The 16,566-nt window shown below is 40.5% G+C and overlaps 1 protein-coding gene across 3 annotated transcripts in view; it reads left to right on the plus strand.

Moving 5' to 3' along the window:
- The window catches only part of LOC124274866, a 28,407-nt gene extending 12,693 nt beyond the window's left edge, over positions 1-15,714 (plus strand). The window contains exons 9-11 of one of the 3 annotated variants that reach the window (XM_046710236.1): positions 157-201; positions 14,119-14,202; positions 15,601-15,714. In XM_046710236.1, coding sequence (XP_046566192.1) covers positions 157-201; positions 14,119-14,202; positions 15,601-15,608 — 137 coding nt within the window. In that variant the 3' untranslated portion in view covers positions 15,609-15,714. Of the gene's footprint in view, positions 1-156; positions 202-313; positions 398-1,458; positions 1,599-14,118; positions 14,203-15,600 lie in introns of those variants that run through there. The other 2 variants (XM_046710235.1, XM_046710237.1) reach the window with 2 other exon arrangements.
- Positions 15,715-16,566: the final 852 nt, after the last annotated feature.

Below are 16,566 nucleotides of genomic sequence, written 5' to 3' on the forward strand. Positions count from 1 at the left end.
ATACAGACCTTGCCATATTGCTGGAATATTGCTGAAATATTGCTAAACAACAAGAAAGTAAAAACAAAAAACAAAACAAAGAAAACAAAAGCAAAACAACAACAACAACAAAAACGAAACAAACTAAAACCTAACGATAAGAATGCTGTGTTACAGAAATGTCTTACGGATTTTCATCAAATTCAAGCACAACTGTGACAGGTAAGGTGCAGTGTTACTGTTTCCGTCTCTAAGCATTACCATACGTAACCGCGAAGGTTTTACCTCATTATAATTGGAGCCACAATAAATTTAAATCTTTTGACAATTTCAGGTTCCAAGCCAGTAATCGTTGCTTCCGCCACACTGGGATCTGTAATAGTCATTCTCATTGTGGCTGCCACTGCTCTCTTTCTAAGTAAGTAATTACATTTCGAACATAACATGTGCGAAATCAATCTTTCTGTAATTACATTTCATCGTATATTTAACATCTCCCAATTTGACAGATTGGCGAAATAAATTATGTTCAACTTATTTCACTCTATTGATGTACATCTTCTTTGTCAGAGGAGGGGCGGTGGGGAAGCCAAATTGTCACGCTGGAGACCCGGGTTCGATTCCCCACACGGGACAATGTGTGAAGCCCATTTCCAGAGTCAAACGCCGCGATCTTGCTGGAATATTGCTATAAGCGGCATTAAGCCACACTCACTGACTGTCTGAGGAAGGACATGTTATGAATTTGGAATAGATTTTGTCGCTTTTATTTACAACAAGGAGGTATTTGCCGAATCTTTGTAAATGACTTTCAGTATTTGCTGCTATTTATGTGCCATGCGATGTTTCTGAAGTTTGGTCGGCAGTAGTTGATCAATCATATCATTTAATATTATCTGTGCTACGTGAATCTTTCGAATCATTCAGTGCTTGTATTATTTGTCAGTATGGCTTTATGAACTTCTAGAATTACGACAATTGAACAAGCGAATGTGTGTTATCCGGGCAAGCCATAACGTGAAGGCAATGAATTCATGATCAGTTACAGTGCTTTTAAAGTCCACGTAGCAAATGAATGTGAATAGTTCATTTCCCTTACACAACAAATTGATCTTACCCAATAAGAAGTATTTTTACTTGGTCACTGTAAGTTATTTTGAGAGGGCAACATGACTTTCTTTTGGGTAACGACAGTGAACTTGAAAGAAACACTGTATTATACATTGTCTGTCCCTCTACGTCAAGAGGATATTTTACTCAGGATATTTACTCGTTATTATTTCTACATGTTATTTACTTGAGGGTATTCGGGAAAACACGAACTATACCATAGCTATGGACCAGTGTGTTGAAACTAAATATGATGTTCTTATCTTATCAGCGGATCAAATACAAAACATACAGTCTTGTAATTTTAAGTTTAAAATTTAATGTGTGTTCAGGGAATTTTAACAATCTGAATCACTCTACCACTTTCAGAAAGGTGAGACTGTGGGACTTGTTGGTAGAGGACAGGACTGGGATCTTGTCAAGGTGAAGCGGCACAGAACAAAAGAAGAACGTATACCAAAATCTACTGTGAATAATGTAGTGATTTTTATAAATACTCACTGGGACAATACTGTGTTTGTCCGTCATTGGTAAATATGCCAACGTCTCTATTCACATGTCCTCCCGACGACAATGGGGTCCGTAAGAAGGTCACGGCACTTCGCGAGACCTTAGTACTTCCGGTGACAAACAACGTTTCATAACTTGACATGCTGGCTGCAAGTCATTATATGCAGTCAAAATATGAAAGGTTTAAATAGTGCATTTATACAATTTACCAATCAAATAAATCATTAGGTTTTGCACATTCCTAGTTTGCTTCTGTTAAAGCAGAATGAATTAGCATCCATTCCTTATTTACATACTCCACACCACGTCACACTGGTATCGATAAGGGTCGACGGTAGCATAGCAACACTGTCACGAGCTGATAACGTGCCCTACATTTGACTGTGTATTGTGCAACAGTGCAACGGTCACAGTTAAAGGCGTTGTACATATGTAAATAAAACGCGCCTTGACGTTACATAAACAGTGCCTGGTAATGCTCCCAGCATTCAGTCACAATGGACATCTATTCGAGAGTGGGCTTAATTTTGGTTTTGTTTAGTTTCGTGTTTGATAAATAACTGTTTACAGTTGAGCCTCTATGAATACTAGTAATATCACCAAGCCCCGTGTACAGACCTACATGTCTCTTTGTATGTCCTTCTATATATCGGGACATTAACCGAATCATATAAGACAGCCACGTGTAAGGCACCACGGTTAGCTTAGAGGGTAAAGTGTTCGCTCTTCACAACATGGGTACAGTGTCAAAAGCAATTTTATTTGCAATTTAGAACACTGTCTGTCACAACATGCTTTAATTGTCATAATGGGAATCCCGTGCAGTTGCAAAGTCCACACTGTCAATCAAAAAATGAGTCGTTGAGTCTTTCAGCAGAAAGGACACGCATAGGAGGATCATCCTTGTCTGTTTAAATGCGATAGAACCCACCCCATGTCTGGTACATGCTGAACCGATTGTACGATTCCAAATGTATCACGAGCAAGCGCTTTAGTTTTTTTTTGTCTGTTGTTTAAAGCCACACTTAACAATAATCCAGATGTATGTAAATAATCAAGTCTGGACCACACAATCCAGTGAGAATCAATTTTCAGTAACCCATGCTTGTCGTAAGAGGCGACTAACGGTATCGTGTGGTCGGTCAGGCTCGCTGATTTGGCTGACACATGCCCTCGTATCCCAAATGCGTAGATCGATGTTCATGCTGTTGATCACTTAATTGTCTGATCCAGATTCGATTATTTACAAACCGCCGCCATATAGATATAATATTGCTGAGTGCGGCGGAAAACTAAACTCACTCACTCTAATATATCTGTTCCAATTTGATTTCACTTGTTATGTCATCTCCCAGTTTAAAGGTAAGCATGATATCTGTTAAGGACATGAAAATCTGTCTTCCAAAAAGGCAATCATGTTATTTGAAGTTTTTTCGGTGTGATTTGGGTTTGCACAATTTAAACGAAAATCAGAAAAAATATCAATATAAATAACACTGGGCTGAGAATGGACCTTGTCGAACCCCTGCAGATGTTGTGAATATTTCAGTTGCGTTATCTCTTAAGAAGATTAATGAGTTTTCCATGACATCCTTTTTGAAGCAATAGAGTCAACATTCTTTTCCTGTCCACAAGATCGAAGGCCTTTCGGAAGTCTTCAAAACAACAATAAAATCTACCCTTTGATTTACAAAGATATTTTGAGCATATTGATTGAAGCATGAATAGATGATCTGCTGTAGAATATCCGGGACGGAATCCCACTTGACTTTCTGATATAATATAAGTTGTATGGTTCTGTCGAGGGTAATACATTCTGATGTACGCATCTTTGTTGCAGTGTTACCCGTGCCGGTAGGCGAGGGATAACACTGCTACAACGATGCGTACATCAGACCGTCTTACCCGAGGGAGAAGCATACACCTTATTTATCTTTTTGATATGTTAAATGTACAAAATATTAATTTATTTTATTTTGAATATTGCTACCGACTAAAAGACATGTAAACAAAATCCCGTCTGCCTCTCGACTGGGTTTTTCAAATCAGTGAAACATATTCTGACAAGCTTAAAACTGCTTTAAAGTGGTTAATTATGTTTAAATTAAGTGTGCAAACGATTCAGTGTATAAAATAGTTTAAATAAAGCAGTGAAAGTCTATAAAATAAATGTGTACATAGTGAACTCAAAAACAGCTAAACGAAAGCTTTTCGAACTCCGGGCACTGCATGCGTCATATTATGACGTCATACGATTGTTAGCGATACAGTTTCTCGGCGGAGAGTTTGGCAGTTACCGTGGCAGCCGGTAATATATTTTCTAGCTGTCACCCTCCTGGGAGGAGTGACACGGAAACCTAATGCGTCATTGACCAATGAAATTAAAGTATTTTACATGAAGGTAAGATAAGTTCGTTTGTTTCAACCCGTCGTCTAAACCTCTCTTCGATAATATCAGTAAATATTTCCCAAATGACTTTGAGAAGTGATCAGATACCCCTATAGTTGTTTGGATCCTTTGGGTCTCCTGATTTGAAGATGGGGATAACCATTCCATTGTCGATTCACCTAGGAAAGTTTCAATGTCTGATACTTAATTGAAAAGCAATTTCAGATTTTCAAGGAAAAAAACCACTAATCAGTTTGAACAGTTCTGGGGGTATACCATCTCGACCCGGTGATATACCGTTGACAAAGCCGTGGATTGACCGTTTGATTTCTTCTTCCTTGATTTCGTCTTCCAGAGAGGCATCACTGTCAGCTAAACCACTAGTCTTCGCATGAGTGTTGGTCTATGAAGTGGTTTATAACACTTTGAGATTTGTCTCCTGTCATGACATCGGGGTTCAGTAAGTTCCCGAAATAAGTTTGCCATTTGCTTGCGTTTATTGTATTACTTGAGAATGGGTCAAAATGGCGTTTCAGAGTCCTCCAAAACTGTTTACCGTTACCGTTCTTACCGGAGTGATCTACTTCATCTGTAACTTTTCTGTCATAAACACCTATGGGATAAACTCGATCTGCTATTGTGTGGGCGAACTCTTTGTCTATAGACGTGGGGATTTTCACATTTTTACCTTTCAAATTACATGAAACAATTCCTCTTAAACTAACGCAATAAATTCTTCTAAACTAGATTATGCGTTTCTTTTTCTGAAGAGGGTATTATATGTTTGTCGTTTCACGCAAATTGTGAGAGGAGCGGGTAGTAACGGTAGGGTAGGCCATGCTATCCTTTTCATAAACGCCTTGTGCCACCACAAATTTTCCATTGATATCATTTTCACCGCACTGTGGCGCTGAAGGGAGCATGTTTTGGTAGATAATCAAGATTGAATATTCTGTGAGGTTGAAATTATAATTAAACGCCACATCATGTGGCATACATCAGTGTAAAAAATGGCAGTATATTATTCAAAAAGATGTTAAATCCAGTGTTCAATCAAGTACCTCATACCTACAAAATAATATAAAGAGTGAAATGTAAGTATCTGGCCTACCATGTTCCACCCATATCTGTACATGATGACATCTAACGCCCTTATACTCAATATAAATGAAAATAGGGCGGTGGGGTAGCCTAGTGGTTGAAGCGTTCGCTCCTTAGGCCGAAGACCCGGGTTCGATTCCCAATATCGGTACAATGTGTAAAACCCATTTCTGGTGTCCCCCGCCATGATATTGCTGGAATATTCGTAACACTATACCCCCTCACTCAAAAATGAAATTGATTTCCAGGTATTAGGAAGTAACCGAGTCCCAGGTAAAGTCGACGATGCGAAGACGACGTCCGTTACATCGTCGACCATTGGTCTATCGTGGACGGTATCATCAAGTAACATCCCCTTCACAAACTCCGTCGTCTTTGTAATGACGGAGGGCAAATGTAAACAAGCCGACATAATCAGCTGCTCCCCAAATCAAACAATTTATGTAAATGTAAGTTTATTCACTCCAGCTTTATCCAAAGTTTCAATCTCTGGAGTGTATTTCTCATCTCAAGATAAGCTTGTAGATTTTTGATTTATTGATTAGCAAATCCCTTAAAAGTTAGCAATAACCAATGCTTGTCTAAGAGGCGACTAACGGGGTCGGGTGGTCAGGTTCGCTGGCTTAGTTGCCACATTTCATCGTATCCCAAATGCGTAGATCGATGCTCATGCTATTGATCACTGGGTTATCTGGCTCAGACTCGATTATTTACAGGCCGCCGCCACATGGCTGCAATACTGCTGAGTGCGGCGTTGAACAACAACCAACCAACCTTAAAATGTACATGAACGTGTATTCCTGTATTGAGGGTTGGTAGTGTGGCATGTAATACTAGAGACAAAGGTTCCATTCTCCATGTTAGTACAACGTGTAAAATGCTTATGTACTGGCCGCATAAAGAAACTGTGCACATAGAAAATATAAATATAGGCACACAGCGTCTTTATACATAACTACATTTGTGAACATAGCAAGTAATTGAGACAATCAAACGCTCATGCACGTGCCAGGCGATGTGACGTCATTGACGGTGGCCTATGGCCTTGCAATGTGTTACTGCACGTGCAGCCGGTGCAGCTGCACACAACATGTGAAATTCTTAAATTGCTGTCACTGTCGAAAGCTTGATCTTTGGTCATTCAAACGTTCACAAATTCACATGAGAAATCACATGCACATCATGCCAAGATTAACATCTGCTCAACGTCATGAAGCCATTGGAATGGTTCGAGCAGGAATGAGCCCACAACAGGTGGCAGCACATTTCCAATGCCATCGTAACACGATATCTGCATTGCTCAGGCGTTATCGAAACAGTAATGACGTCGCGAACCACCCACGTTCTGGTCGTTCCCGACGTAACGACGCCAAGACAGGACAGATGGATTCGGGTGACTCATCTCAGATAAAGGTTCCAGACAGCAGTGACCACGTCCAAAACCATTCCCCAGGCCTTCAATGCTCATTTGGTAGCCTCTATGCGTCTTCGATGCACTACTGTGCTTCACCCCCTACTCGATTTTGAACTTCTGACGTCATCGTTACGGATATTGTTCATGTTCGTTTGACATTTCGTTGTGGTCCGATACTTTAGCTTATAAAGTGTCTACATCATTTTGTCTTTGGTGTGTTGTATTCCAATTCTGAAGGCATTTTCTGTGTGCACAGTTTCTTTATGTGGCTAGTATAGTTCCAAACAACTATGCATATACAATCCGTATTTCATTAGTTCAGCACATTTGCCATATTTGCTCTTCATCTAACACAAGAGATTTTTTCAGCTGAAGAATATTGTACACTGGTGAAAGATCGATCGTTGGCATGTTTTCTCACCTGTAGACTTGCTCCACCATAAATGCGGGTACCACAGTTTCATATGATGAGTGTCATGGAAACATGTCTCACAACGTCAAGTCACTGACGTCGTACACAGACTACGTTATCGCTGTCGCCGCTGCTTTTGACGCCGCTATCGGGGAAAATGTCACACTCACTGTGAAGACAGATATTGGAGGTACATGTCGCTATATAGACTCAGTTTTATACAATAACCATTCAATCTGAACAGGTAGAGTCTATGTTATAAAGTATCCCGGGCTGGTCAAAGCGTTTTTGGGGGATATCTGTCTCTTCAAATACAGAAGTCCACCAGTGGGTCCACAACACATTATTCGGCAGCTAGATATGTAATTACATGGTAGTGCAGCAACGGCCAGGCGGCATCACAGAGGCGATCGTCAGCCCACCTGCCTAGCCGCTGTCCGAGGGTCAAGTCCCGTTACATTAGGAATTCATTGTCTATATACTACTGACTGTCAGGCTGCCCTGTATCGTATTACGATACATGTATGGTCAACCTGCAGTATCCAGCATGCACCTCATCCACAATGTTAAACTTCCGTGGCCAACCTGCCATACACTAAGGTTCATTAGGGTTAATTACACGTAGGCAGCTGATCTGTACATGGCTGTGCTGATGGTCATGATAATAAGCTGCTATTATTTCATGTATATCGTCAGCACTGTGATTTAGATTAAGATAACACAACTTTAACTTAACTCAGAGAATATACAAACATGTCTATATTTCCCGATAAAACCCATACCCCATCAAAGTGCCTACGACAAATGGTTCAAAGATAGGGACTGTTCTAAGAATAAAGTATTGTATACGTCTTTTTTATTATTATTGTACAACGGGTATTTGACGAAAGAAGACTGGAAAGATGTGACATTTAAATGTGGTTGATTGATGTTGTTTAACTCAGCAATTCAAGCTGTAAACAAGAAGACATGGTCATCAATATCCCCCACCACAGTGTTCTGTTCCTATTTGGTTTTTAACTTCGTCACGACATTCATGTCCTGAGAACACACACCACATTTGGTTTCCCTATCTATAACGGTTTCTGAGAAAATCTGTCCTCATTGCCGATGCCATGAAACGCATGGCAAGGGCCATAACTCGTTTATTTGGTTCCCGTTTTTGAACTCCATCAAGGCATTCATGTCCTAAACACACATACCAAATTTGGTTTCCCTATCAATAACGGTTTCTAAGAAAATCTGTCCCCGTCATCCCGGACAGGCCAGACAGTGATCAACAACAATGCTTCATCGATCTACGCAGTTGGGATGAAATGAGTCAGCGAGCCTGACCACCCGATCCCGTTAGTCGCCTCTTCAGAATAGGTTGCTCCTCTTCTATTTTAGAACTGACTTTAATATATTTTTCCCTTAACATAAAAAAGCGGTGCAGCCATGTTTAGTCGTCAGTTCTTATGAATAATTCCACCAGCATTTTCATCATTTTCCTCTCGCAAGTAGTGTTGCTTGATGCCACGGTGTCACTTGCAATATAGCTGTGGTGTGTGGACCTGTGCATAGAGCTCAGGGGCGGTGGGGTAGCCTAGTGGTTAAAGCGTTGGCTCGTCACGCCGAAGACCCGGGTTCGATTCCCCACATGGGCACAATGTGTTAAGCCCATTTCTGGTGTCCCCCGCCGTGATATTGCTGGAATATTGCTAAAAGCGGCGTAAAACTAAAACTCAGTCAGTCAGCATAGAGCTCAGGTCACAAATCAGTTGAAGTTAAGCAACATTGGGCGCGGAGTGTTATTGGATGGGTGACCGTGTTTGGCAGCTTGACTCATGAGAGTTTCCAGGACATCAGTCGTTACAACGAAGCACACGTGATGCATGTGGTCTCACCGTAGGCAAGGGAGTTTGTTCAAAATTGCCTCTGTTCATACAGCAGAAAATGGGTACTCGGTGGGATAAGTCATGTGATCATAATCTTCTAGCTTCTTACAGGCAGCTTGGGTTATTCGGGGTAATAATGTGTTAGCGCCATCAGCATGCTTACGAGCTTGGCTATTTGCTCATTATAAACATGCACTATTGTTATTATTATCATAATAATTAGTATTATTATTAGTTATTAAACAAAGTATTGTCTCATTATCTCACACTGTATGTTGTCTTCAGTTCCAGCACCACCAACCAACATCCGGCTTACTGCTGTGAATCAGTCAGCCATCTATATTAAATGGGATATTCCTTCACACAATGCTGGACCTACGGCATACAAAGTTACAGTTCTTCAGGCCATAAACAGGATGTCCAGTAGCTTCATTGCCTATCGTGAATATTAAGTTGAAGGTTGTTGACCTCCTGGAGGTACATGGTCACCACGACAGCTGGTACCATCGCTGGAAACTCACCACTGGCAAAATCCAAATCTGTCACAACGCTACCAAGCAGTCAGTATCCTGGTGAAACTGTAAGTAAAATACAGAACTTATTTGGACACACATAGATAAAAGGATATTGTAAATTATCAATGGTTAGTATCGTGGAGAAACTATACGTAAAATATTGAATCTGTTCAGTGATAGATAAAAGAATATAGTAAATCATCTATATGTTTAGCTCACCCATGGCTATATCCAAATCTGTCACAACGCTGTACAGCAGTTAGTATCTTTGGGAAACTAAAAAATTACAGAATCTATTTGGATTATTGTAAATTATCAATATATTTAGCTCACCAATGGCAAAATCCAAATCTGCCACAACGACACAAAGCAGTTAGTGTCGTTGAGAAACTATAAGTAAAATACAGAATTCATTTGGTCACACATAGATTAACGGATATTGTAAATTATCAATATATTTAACCCATAAAACAGTTTTGTAAGCACTATGTGCCATGGCAGTGAGCACGAACCTAAGATTCAATCTTTATACACATAATATTCCAATATTCTGCGAGTCAACTGTAGCCTATAGCTAAGGATAATTCGAGCTGGCTTCACATATTTAATATTGAACATTTTCACATGTCGATGACGTTAACAAAGACTTGTTTTACTTGTGTAGCCCCTAGTGCCGTGCAGAACATCCACGTGAAGTTTGTCCCCAGTCAATACTTGGCAGTCCGACTCACCTCGCAATGTAAGATATATATGGAACACTTGGCTAGTGTAGCTATAAGACCTGGGCTTTTGGTACACCTGTTTCCAAGTAAGAAATAAAAAATTGTATGTGACCATCAAAGTACATTTAGGTATGACATAATGAATGTCAGACTCTACGATTTCTGCATTTATATTAACCATCACTAGATTGCTGAAGAATATTGCTCATACAACGGTACGTAATGTGAGACTACTATTTCTGCAATAATATTAACCATCACTAGATAGCTGAAGAACTCTGCACATACAACGGCACGAAGTATGTGGGGTATTAGGGTCTACTACCTACAACTGTGAAATTACACAGACATTTGGAATATCAATGGGGAACTCCTAACAGAAAAGATTCTGGAACCTAATGCTGATGTATCTTTCTGATCAATATAGAGGCAATATAATACTACACTGCGTCTCTGTGACAGCACAGTGACAAGTCTCGCAAGGCGCTACTTCCGGTGCTGAGCTGGTTCACGATTCCTTTGCGCGAGCCAACTTGCGATATGCGAGCTTAGCAGATTTCCGGTGACAAGTGTATACTCAAGAACCAGCTCTGGTTCCAAATGGACCAAGTATACAGCCATGCTTGGCTGTCCCACCTGTTGACAGTCGTAATAGTAGGCTAATTTGGAGATGATTAGATCGGAAATGTGTTATTCCTGCAAGTGTTATCGGTTTCTTACTGTCAACTGGCAACCACGAGACCATTCGAAAAGGTATGAAACGATGTTTGTCACCGGAAGTACTAACGTTTGGCAAGGTGCCGTGACCTTCTCACGAGTCATGTAGATAATACACTGTATGGTTGTTCTGAAAGCCTGAAATGTGAGCGAGGCTTTCTTCGAGGTATTGTTATTAAGATAATAACATCGTTAATTGTCATTGCAAAGAAAAGAGTGATGCTGGGTTTATGTGCTTTATCGACTCAAAGAGTAGATGCAACTGGGAGTTTGTATGAAGGAAGTATACTCATGCCAATAATGGTTGTCACCCCCCTCCCACCCCCCACCCGTCTCCAATTAAAAAAATTGAAGGGGGTGACAACCATTATTAGCATGAGTTTATGAAGGAAACTCTTTATCCTACAGATGTCCATGACGATGACGGCAGACAGCTTCTATCCAAAGGATCCATGTAACGCCCCCAAACACACACACACACACACACTCGGTGTATCTCCCTGTTATCCCAGGTGGGAAGATCACTATCGAGGCATGTATAATTCGTTAGTTACTACATACACGAACCAACTATTCATGATAGTAAACATGACCGTGTATTCATGCAACAAGTAATCACACCCTGACATACCTGTGTTATACAATATGATTACAAAAACATTTTCCGTGTGGGATATATTTTTTCGTATGTGTAACAATGAGGAAATCCTCGGCACAAAACTTTAACCTCGCATTCAAATATAGAGCGTTAGTGGTTGGTTGGGTGGTTGGTTGTTTAACGCCGCACTCAGTAATATTCCAACGATATGGCGGCGGTCTATAAATAATCGTGTCTGGACCAGGCAATCCAGTGATCAACAGCATGAACATTGATCTTCACAACTTAAATTCGATGACATGTGTCAACGAAGTCAGCGAGTCTGACCACCCGATCCCGTTAGTTGCCTTTTACGACAAGCATGGGTTACTGAAGACCAATTTAAACCTTACCTAAATCATATGAATGGATCACTGAAAATTAGTGATGACTCAATGTGTTCACAAGAAGGGCAAGCATGCACAGAATGTAGATATGAACCGCGGCATAAATAGTACATATACATTCTCATAAATGGTTGTCGTTATCGTAGAACAGTTTCACTTACACTGATTTCTTGCATATGCATGATCTTGCATAATTCAAGGGAGACAAAGCAGCCATGGTATTTCTTGCAGATCGAGAACGTAAGTCAAAGTTGTGAATGTAAATGAATACTGTTTTTTACATTGGGATAACTGAATAATGTTTTGTACATTGGGACTATGACTTGTATTCTCGTAAAGAAAGTAAAAAATATCAGGTAAATGAGACCTTTCCACATTAAATGGGATTACATTTGGGATCAAACTTGAATGGGACTCAACTCAACCTTTGTACTTTATTAGCATAGTGTAATCTCGATTATAACATTTGACTTCTATTCTCACTAATCAACATAAGAGTTTTTGCATTGTCTGCATTTTTATATTTCAACATTATAAGCATACATGTGTCAATATGATAACATTCTCTGATATATACCCTTAAAAAAGAAAACTTGACCATCAATTTCGAAATTAAAAAGCTGGTAGACAAAATATAAATGTTGCAAGCAATAATCGATCCTGACACCATGGGAAAGGGATAACCCTAGACATGCCCCCAAAAGTATCAACATGAAATTACTTGAAACATGTAAACAGACATGAGAGTGACATAAGGCAAAATGCCAATATCAGTAATGACGACCATGAGCCATGACAGCAATGGCAGCAATGCAGCGGAGACGCACGGAAACAATCAAACGTTGCACAACACCATGTGGAATGTTCTGCCTTTCATGCTGCAGTGGCGTACGAAGTTGCGAAAATGTCTGGGGTGGTGGATTCTTCCGGCGCACACGCTATCCGGTGCATTCCATAAATCTTAGATTGGAGACAAATTGGGCGAACGGGCAAGACAATTTGTGCAGGTTATGGCACTGTAGAAACTCATCCTACCGTTGTCATTCTGGAACAGTCTTCCGTTGAGCAGCATGACTTGGTGTTGCAGCTTCACGTCACGATATCTGATGTCCGTCAGTGCACCTGCTACATGCACAGGAGGCGTCGTACCTGTCTACATCATTACACTGCAAACACCAAAACAATCGACTTTGGGGCATAACGTTCCCGTCGACGTTTATAGACAGGAGAAAACGAGACCCAACAGTCCGGCACATTGCCAGTCCTACTCCTAGATCTTGAGCGGCAGTGGTTACTCTGACCTGACAGTGCCCTGTCATTGACGGTTTGAATGGTGTTGTACCTTGTCCATAAAGCAGAGATGCCCTGTCAGTACACATCAGAGTATCTTGCCAAATCTTGCTGACTTCCTCCTGCTTGCCTTCTCCCAGTTATTGCATTAAACCGAAGTCGACCTTGGCATTATTGCGTCGTCATGTGGTCCGACACTGCCCGGCCCACAGGGATCGGTATGCGCAGTAACGGAACACCATGGTGCATCTCTGAGGTTTGCGTTTCAGTAGAGCTATGTTTATGCAAATCGGGCGTGTTTCCTACCGTTTAGGCATCATTGACTTACTTCTTCGCCGTTACGATTTATTTCATTTATTAACAATAATCACATTTCTCTTTACCTGTGTCAAGTTTTATTTTTGAAGAGCATATAACTGAAGTTTTTGAAAGGCATTTAGAGGTATGTCATGAATACATGACACGTCTTATGAATAACAACGTCTTTTTGTGGACCCCCCAGAAATTCATAACAGAAATACGCCACAGGACGAACATGAATACATGACACGTTTTATGGATAACAACGTCTTTTTATTCTTTATCACAACGCTTCAGGGCTAATTCTTACTCATTCATGAGGTGTATACAATTGGTAAAAAAACTATGTTCTGAATATTTAAGCTACTAACGGTAAGAGACGACTAAAGGGATCGGGTGGTCAGGCTCACTGACTTGGCTGACACATGTCACCGTATCCCAATTGCGTAGATCGATGATCATGCTGTTCATAACTGATTTGTCTGGTCCGGACTCGATTAATACAGACCGCCGCCATATAGCTGGAATATTGCTGAAATATTGCTAAACAACAAGAAAGAAAAGAAACCAAAACCAAAAAAATAAAATCAACAACAACCAAAAAACCCTAAAAACTATAACGATAACAATGCTATTTTCAGAAATGTCTTACGGATTTTCATCAAATTCAAGCGCAGCTGTGACACGTAAGGTGCAGTGTTACTGTTTACGTCTCTAAGCATTACCATACATAACCGCGAAGGTTTTACTTCATTATCATTGGAACCATAATAACTTCAAATCTTTTGACAGTTTCAGATTCCAAGCCAGTAATCGTTGCTTCCGCCACACTGGGATCTGTAATAGTCATTCTCATTGTGGCTGCCACTGCTCTCTTTCTAAGTAAGTAATTACATTTCGAACATAACATGTGCGAAATTAATCTTTCTGTAATTACATTTCATCGTACATTTAACAGCTGTCACTTTTATGGTTTGGCGAAAAAAGATTATGTTTGACTCCACTGGTGTACATCTTCTTTGTCAGAGGAAGGGCGGTGGGGAGCCAAATAGTCGCACTGGAGACTCGGGTTCGATTCCCCACACGGGACAAAGTGTGAAGCCCATTTCCAGAGTCAGTCGCCGTGATCTTGCTGGAATATTGCTAAAAGTTGCGTAAACCACATTCACTCATTGTCTGAGGACGGACATTTTTATGAATGTGGAAAAGATTTTGTCGCTTCTCTTTACAACAAGGAGGTATTTTCCCACTAAATGTACACGTCCTTTCAGTATTTGCGCTATTGATCAATCATATCATTTAATATTATTTGTGCTAAGTGAATCTTTTGAATCATTCAGTGTTTGCATTATTTGTCAGTATTGTTTAACGAATTTATAAGATTATGACCTGACAATTTAACAAGCGAATGTGGGTTATCTATGGTTTCCTATAATTGCCATCGCGTGGCGCATAAAAAAAGAACTACGTCGTGGGCGACGTCGCCCACGACGTAGTTCTTTTTTTACGCCCCACGCGATGGCAATTATAGGACACCATAGTTATCCGGGCAAGTCATAACGTGAAGACAGTGAGTGAGTTTAGTTTTACGCCGCACTCAGCAATATTCCAGCTATATGGCGGCGGTCTGTAAATAATCGAGTCTGGGCCAAACGATCCAGCATCATGAGCATGGATTGGGATACTATGACATGTGTCAACCAAGTCAGCGAGCCTGACCACCCGATCCCGTTAGTCGCCTCTTACGACAAGCATGGGTTACTGAAGATCAATTCTAATCCGGATCTTCACGCGTCGTGAGGGCAATGAATAATATCAGTGCTTTTATAGTCCACGTAGCAAATGAATGTGAATACTTCATGTACCTTATGTAAACTAAATGATCTTACCCAATACGAATTATTTTTACTTGATCACTAAAAGTTATTTTGAGAGGGCCACATGTCCTGCCTTTCTTTCGGGTAACGACGGTGAACTTGACCGAAACACCGTATTACGGACTGGCTGTCCCTCTACGTCCAGAGGATATTTTACTCAGGATATTTACTCGTGATTAATTTCCACATGCTATTTACTTGAGGGGTATTCGGGAAAACACGAACTATACCATGAATATGGACTAGTGTGTTGAAACTAGATATGATGTTGAAAACGTTTTTATCTTTTGTTTCAGCATTCCTTAGTTTTGAAATCTTATCAGCGGATTAAATATAAAACATATAGCCTTGTTGTAATTTTAATTAAAATTTAATTTGTGTTCATGGAATCTACCACTTTCAGAAAGGTGAGACTGTGGAGCTGTTGGTAGAGGACAGAACTGAGATGTTGTCAAGTTGAAGCGGCTCAGAACAAAAGAAGAACGTATACCAAAATCTACTGTAAATAATGTAGTGATTGTTATACATATTCATTGTGACAATACTGTGTTTATCCGTCTAAATATGCCAATTCCTCTATTCACATGTCCTTCCGACGACACTGGGATCCGTAAGAAGGTCACGGCACTTCGCGAGATCTCAGTACTTCCGGTGACAAACAACGTTTCATAGCTTTTGTCTCTTGGTTGCCAACCAACGGTAAGGAACAGACAATCCTTGCAGGAATAACAAATCTCCGATCTAATCTAATTAATGCAGCATATCATTCGTAACATTTCTCTTCACATCTTTATTTTGTTCGTTGTTTAACACCGCACTCAGCAATATTCCAGCTATATGGCCAGTGATCTAGTGATCAACTTCATGAGCATCAATTGGGATACGATGACATGTGTCAACCACGTCAACGAAACTGACCACCCAATTCCCTTAGCCGCCTCTGACGACAAACATGGGTTGTTGAAGACACATTCTGACCCGGATATTCACCGTTCTCAAAGCACCGTGTAAAGACATCTGTCCTATTTTATCAGCACGTTTAGTAGCCATCTTTATATGATACAACCCGGAAGTTGATATCAACTCAGACACATTGTAATGGCACCGAGGCGATCACTCCCTTTGATAAATACGTATTGCTGAGTACCAGGAGGGGTAACAATACATATCACCATGTAACGTCTTTGGTATGACGCTAACCAGGACATCGAACAACAGTCCTTCTGCGCCACGTGAATACACTCACACGTTTCACCTCTATTCCCAACATGGCACACATAACATGATTAGTTGAATTCAGTTTCATCTCTATTCCTAACGAGGCACACAACATGATTAGCTGATTTCTGTTTCACCTCTATTCCTATCG

The sequence above is a fragment of the Haliotis rubra genome, unplaced genomic scaffold, assembly GCF_003918875.1.
Source record: "Haliotis rubra isolate DU_JTF1 unplaced genomic scaffold, ASM391887v1 Scf195, whole genome shotgun sequence".
NCBI classification, from domain to species: Eukaryota; Metazoa; Mollusca; class Gastropoda; order Lepetellida; family Haliotidae; genus Haliotis; species Haliotis rubra.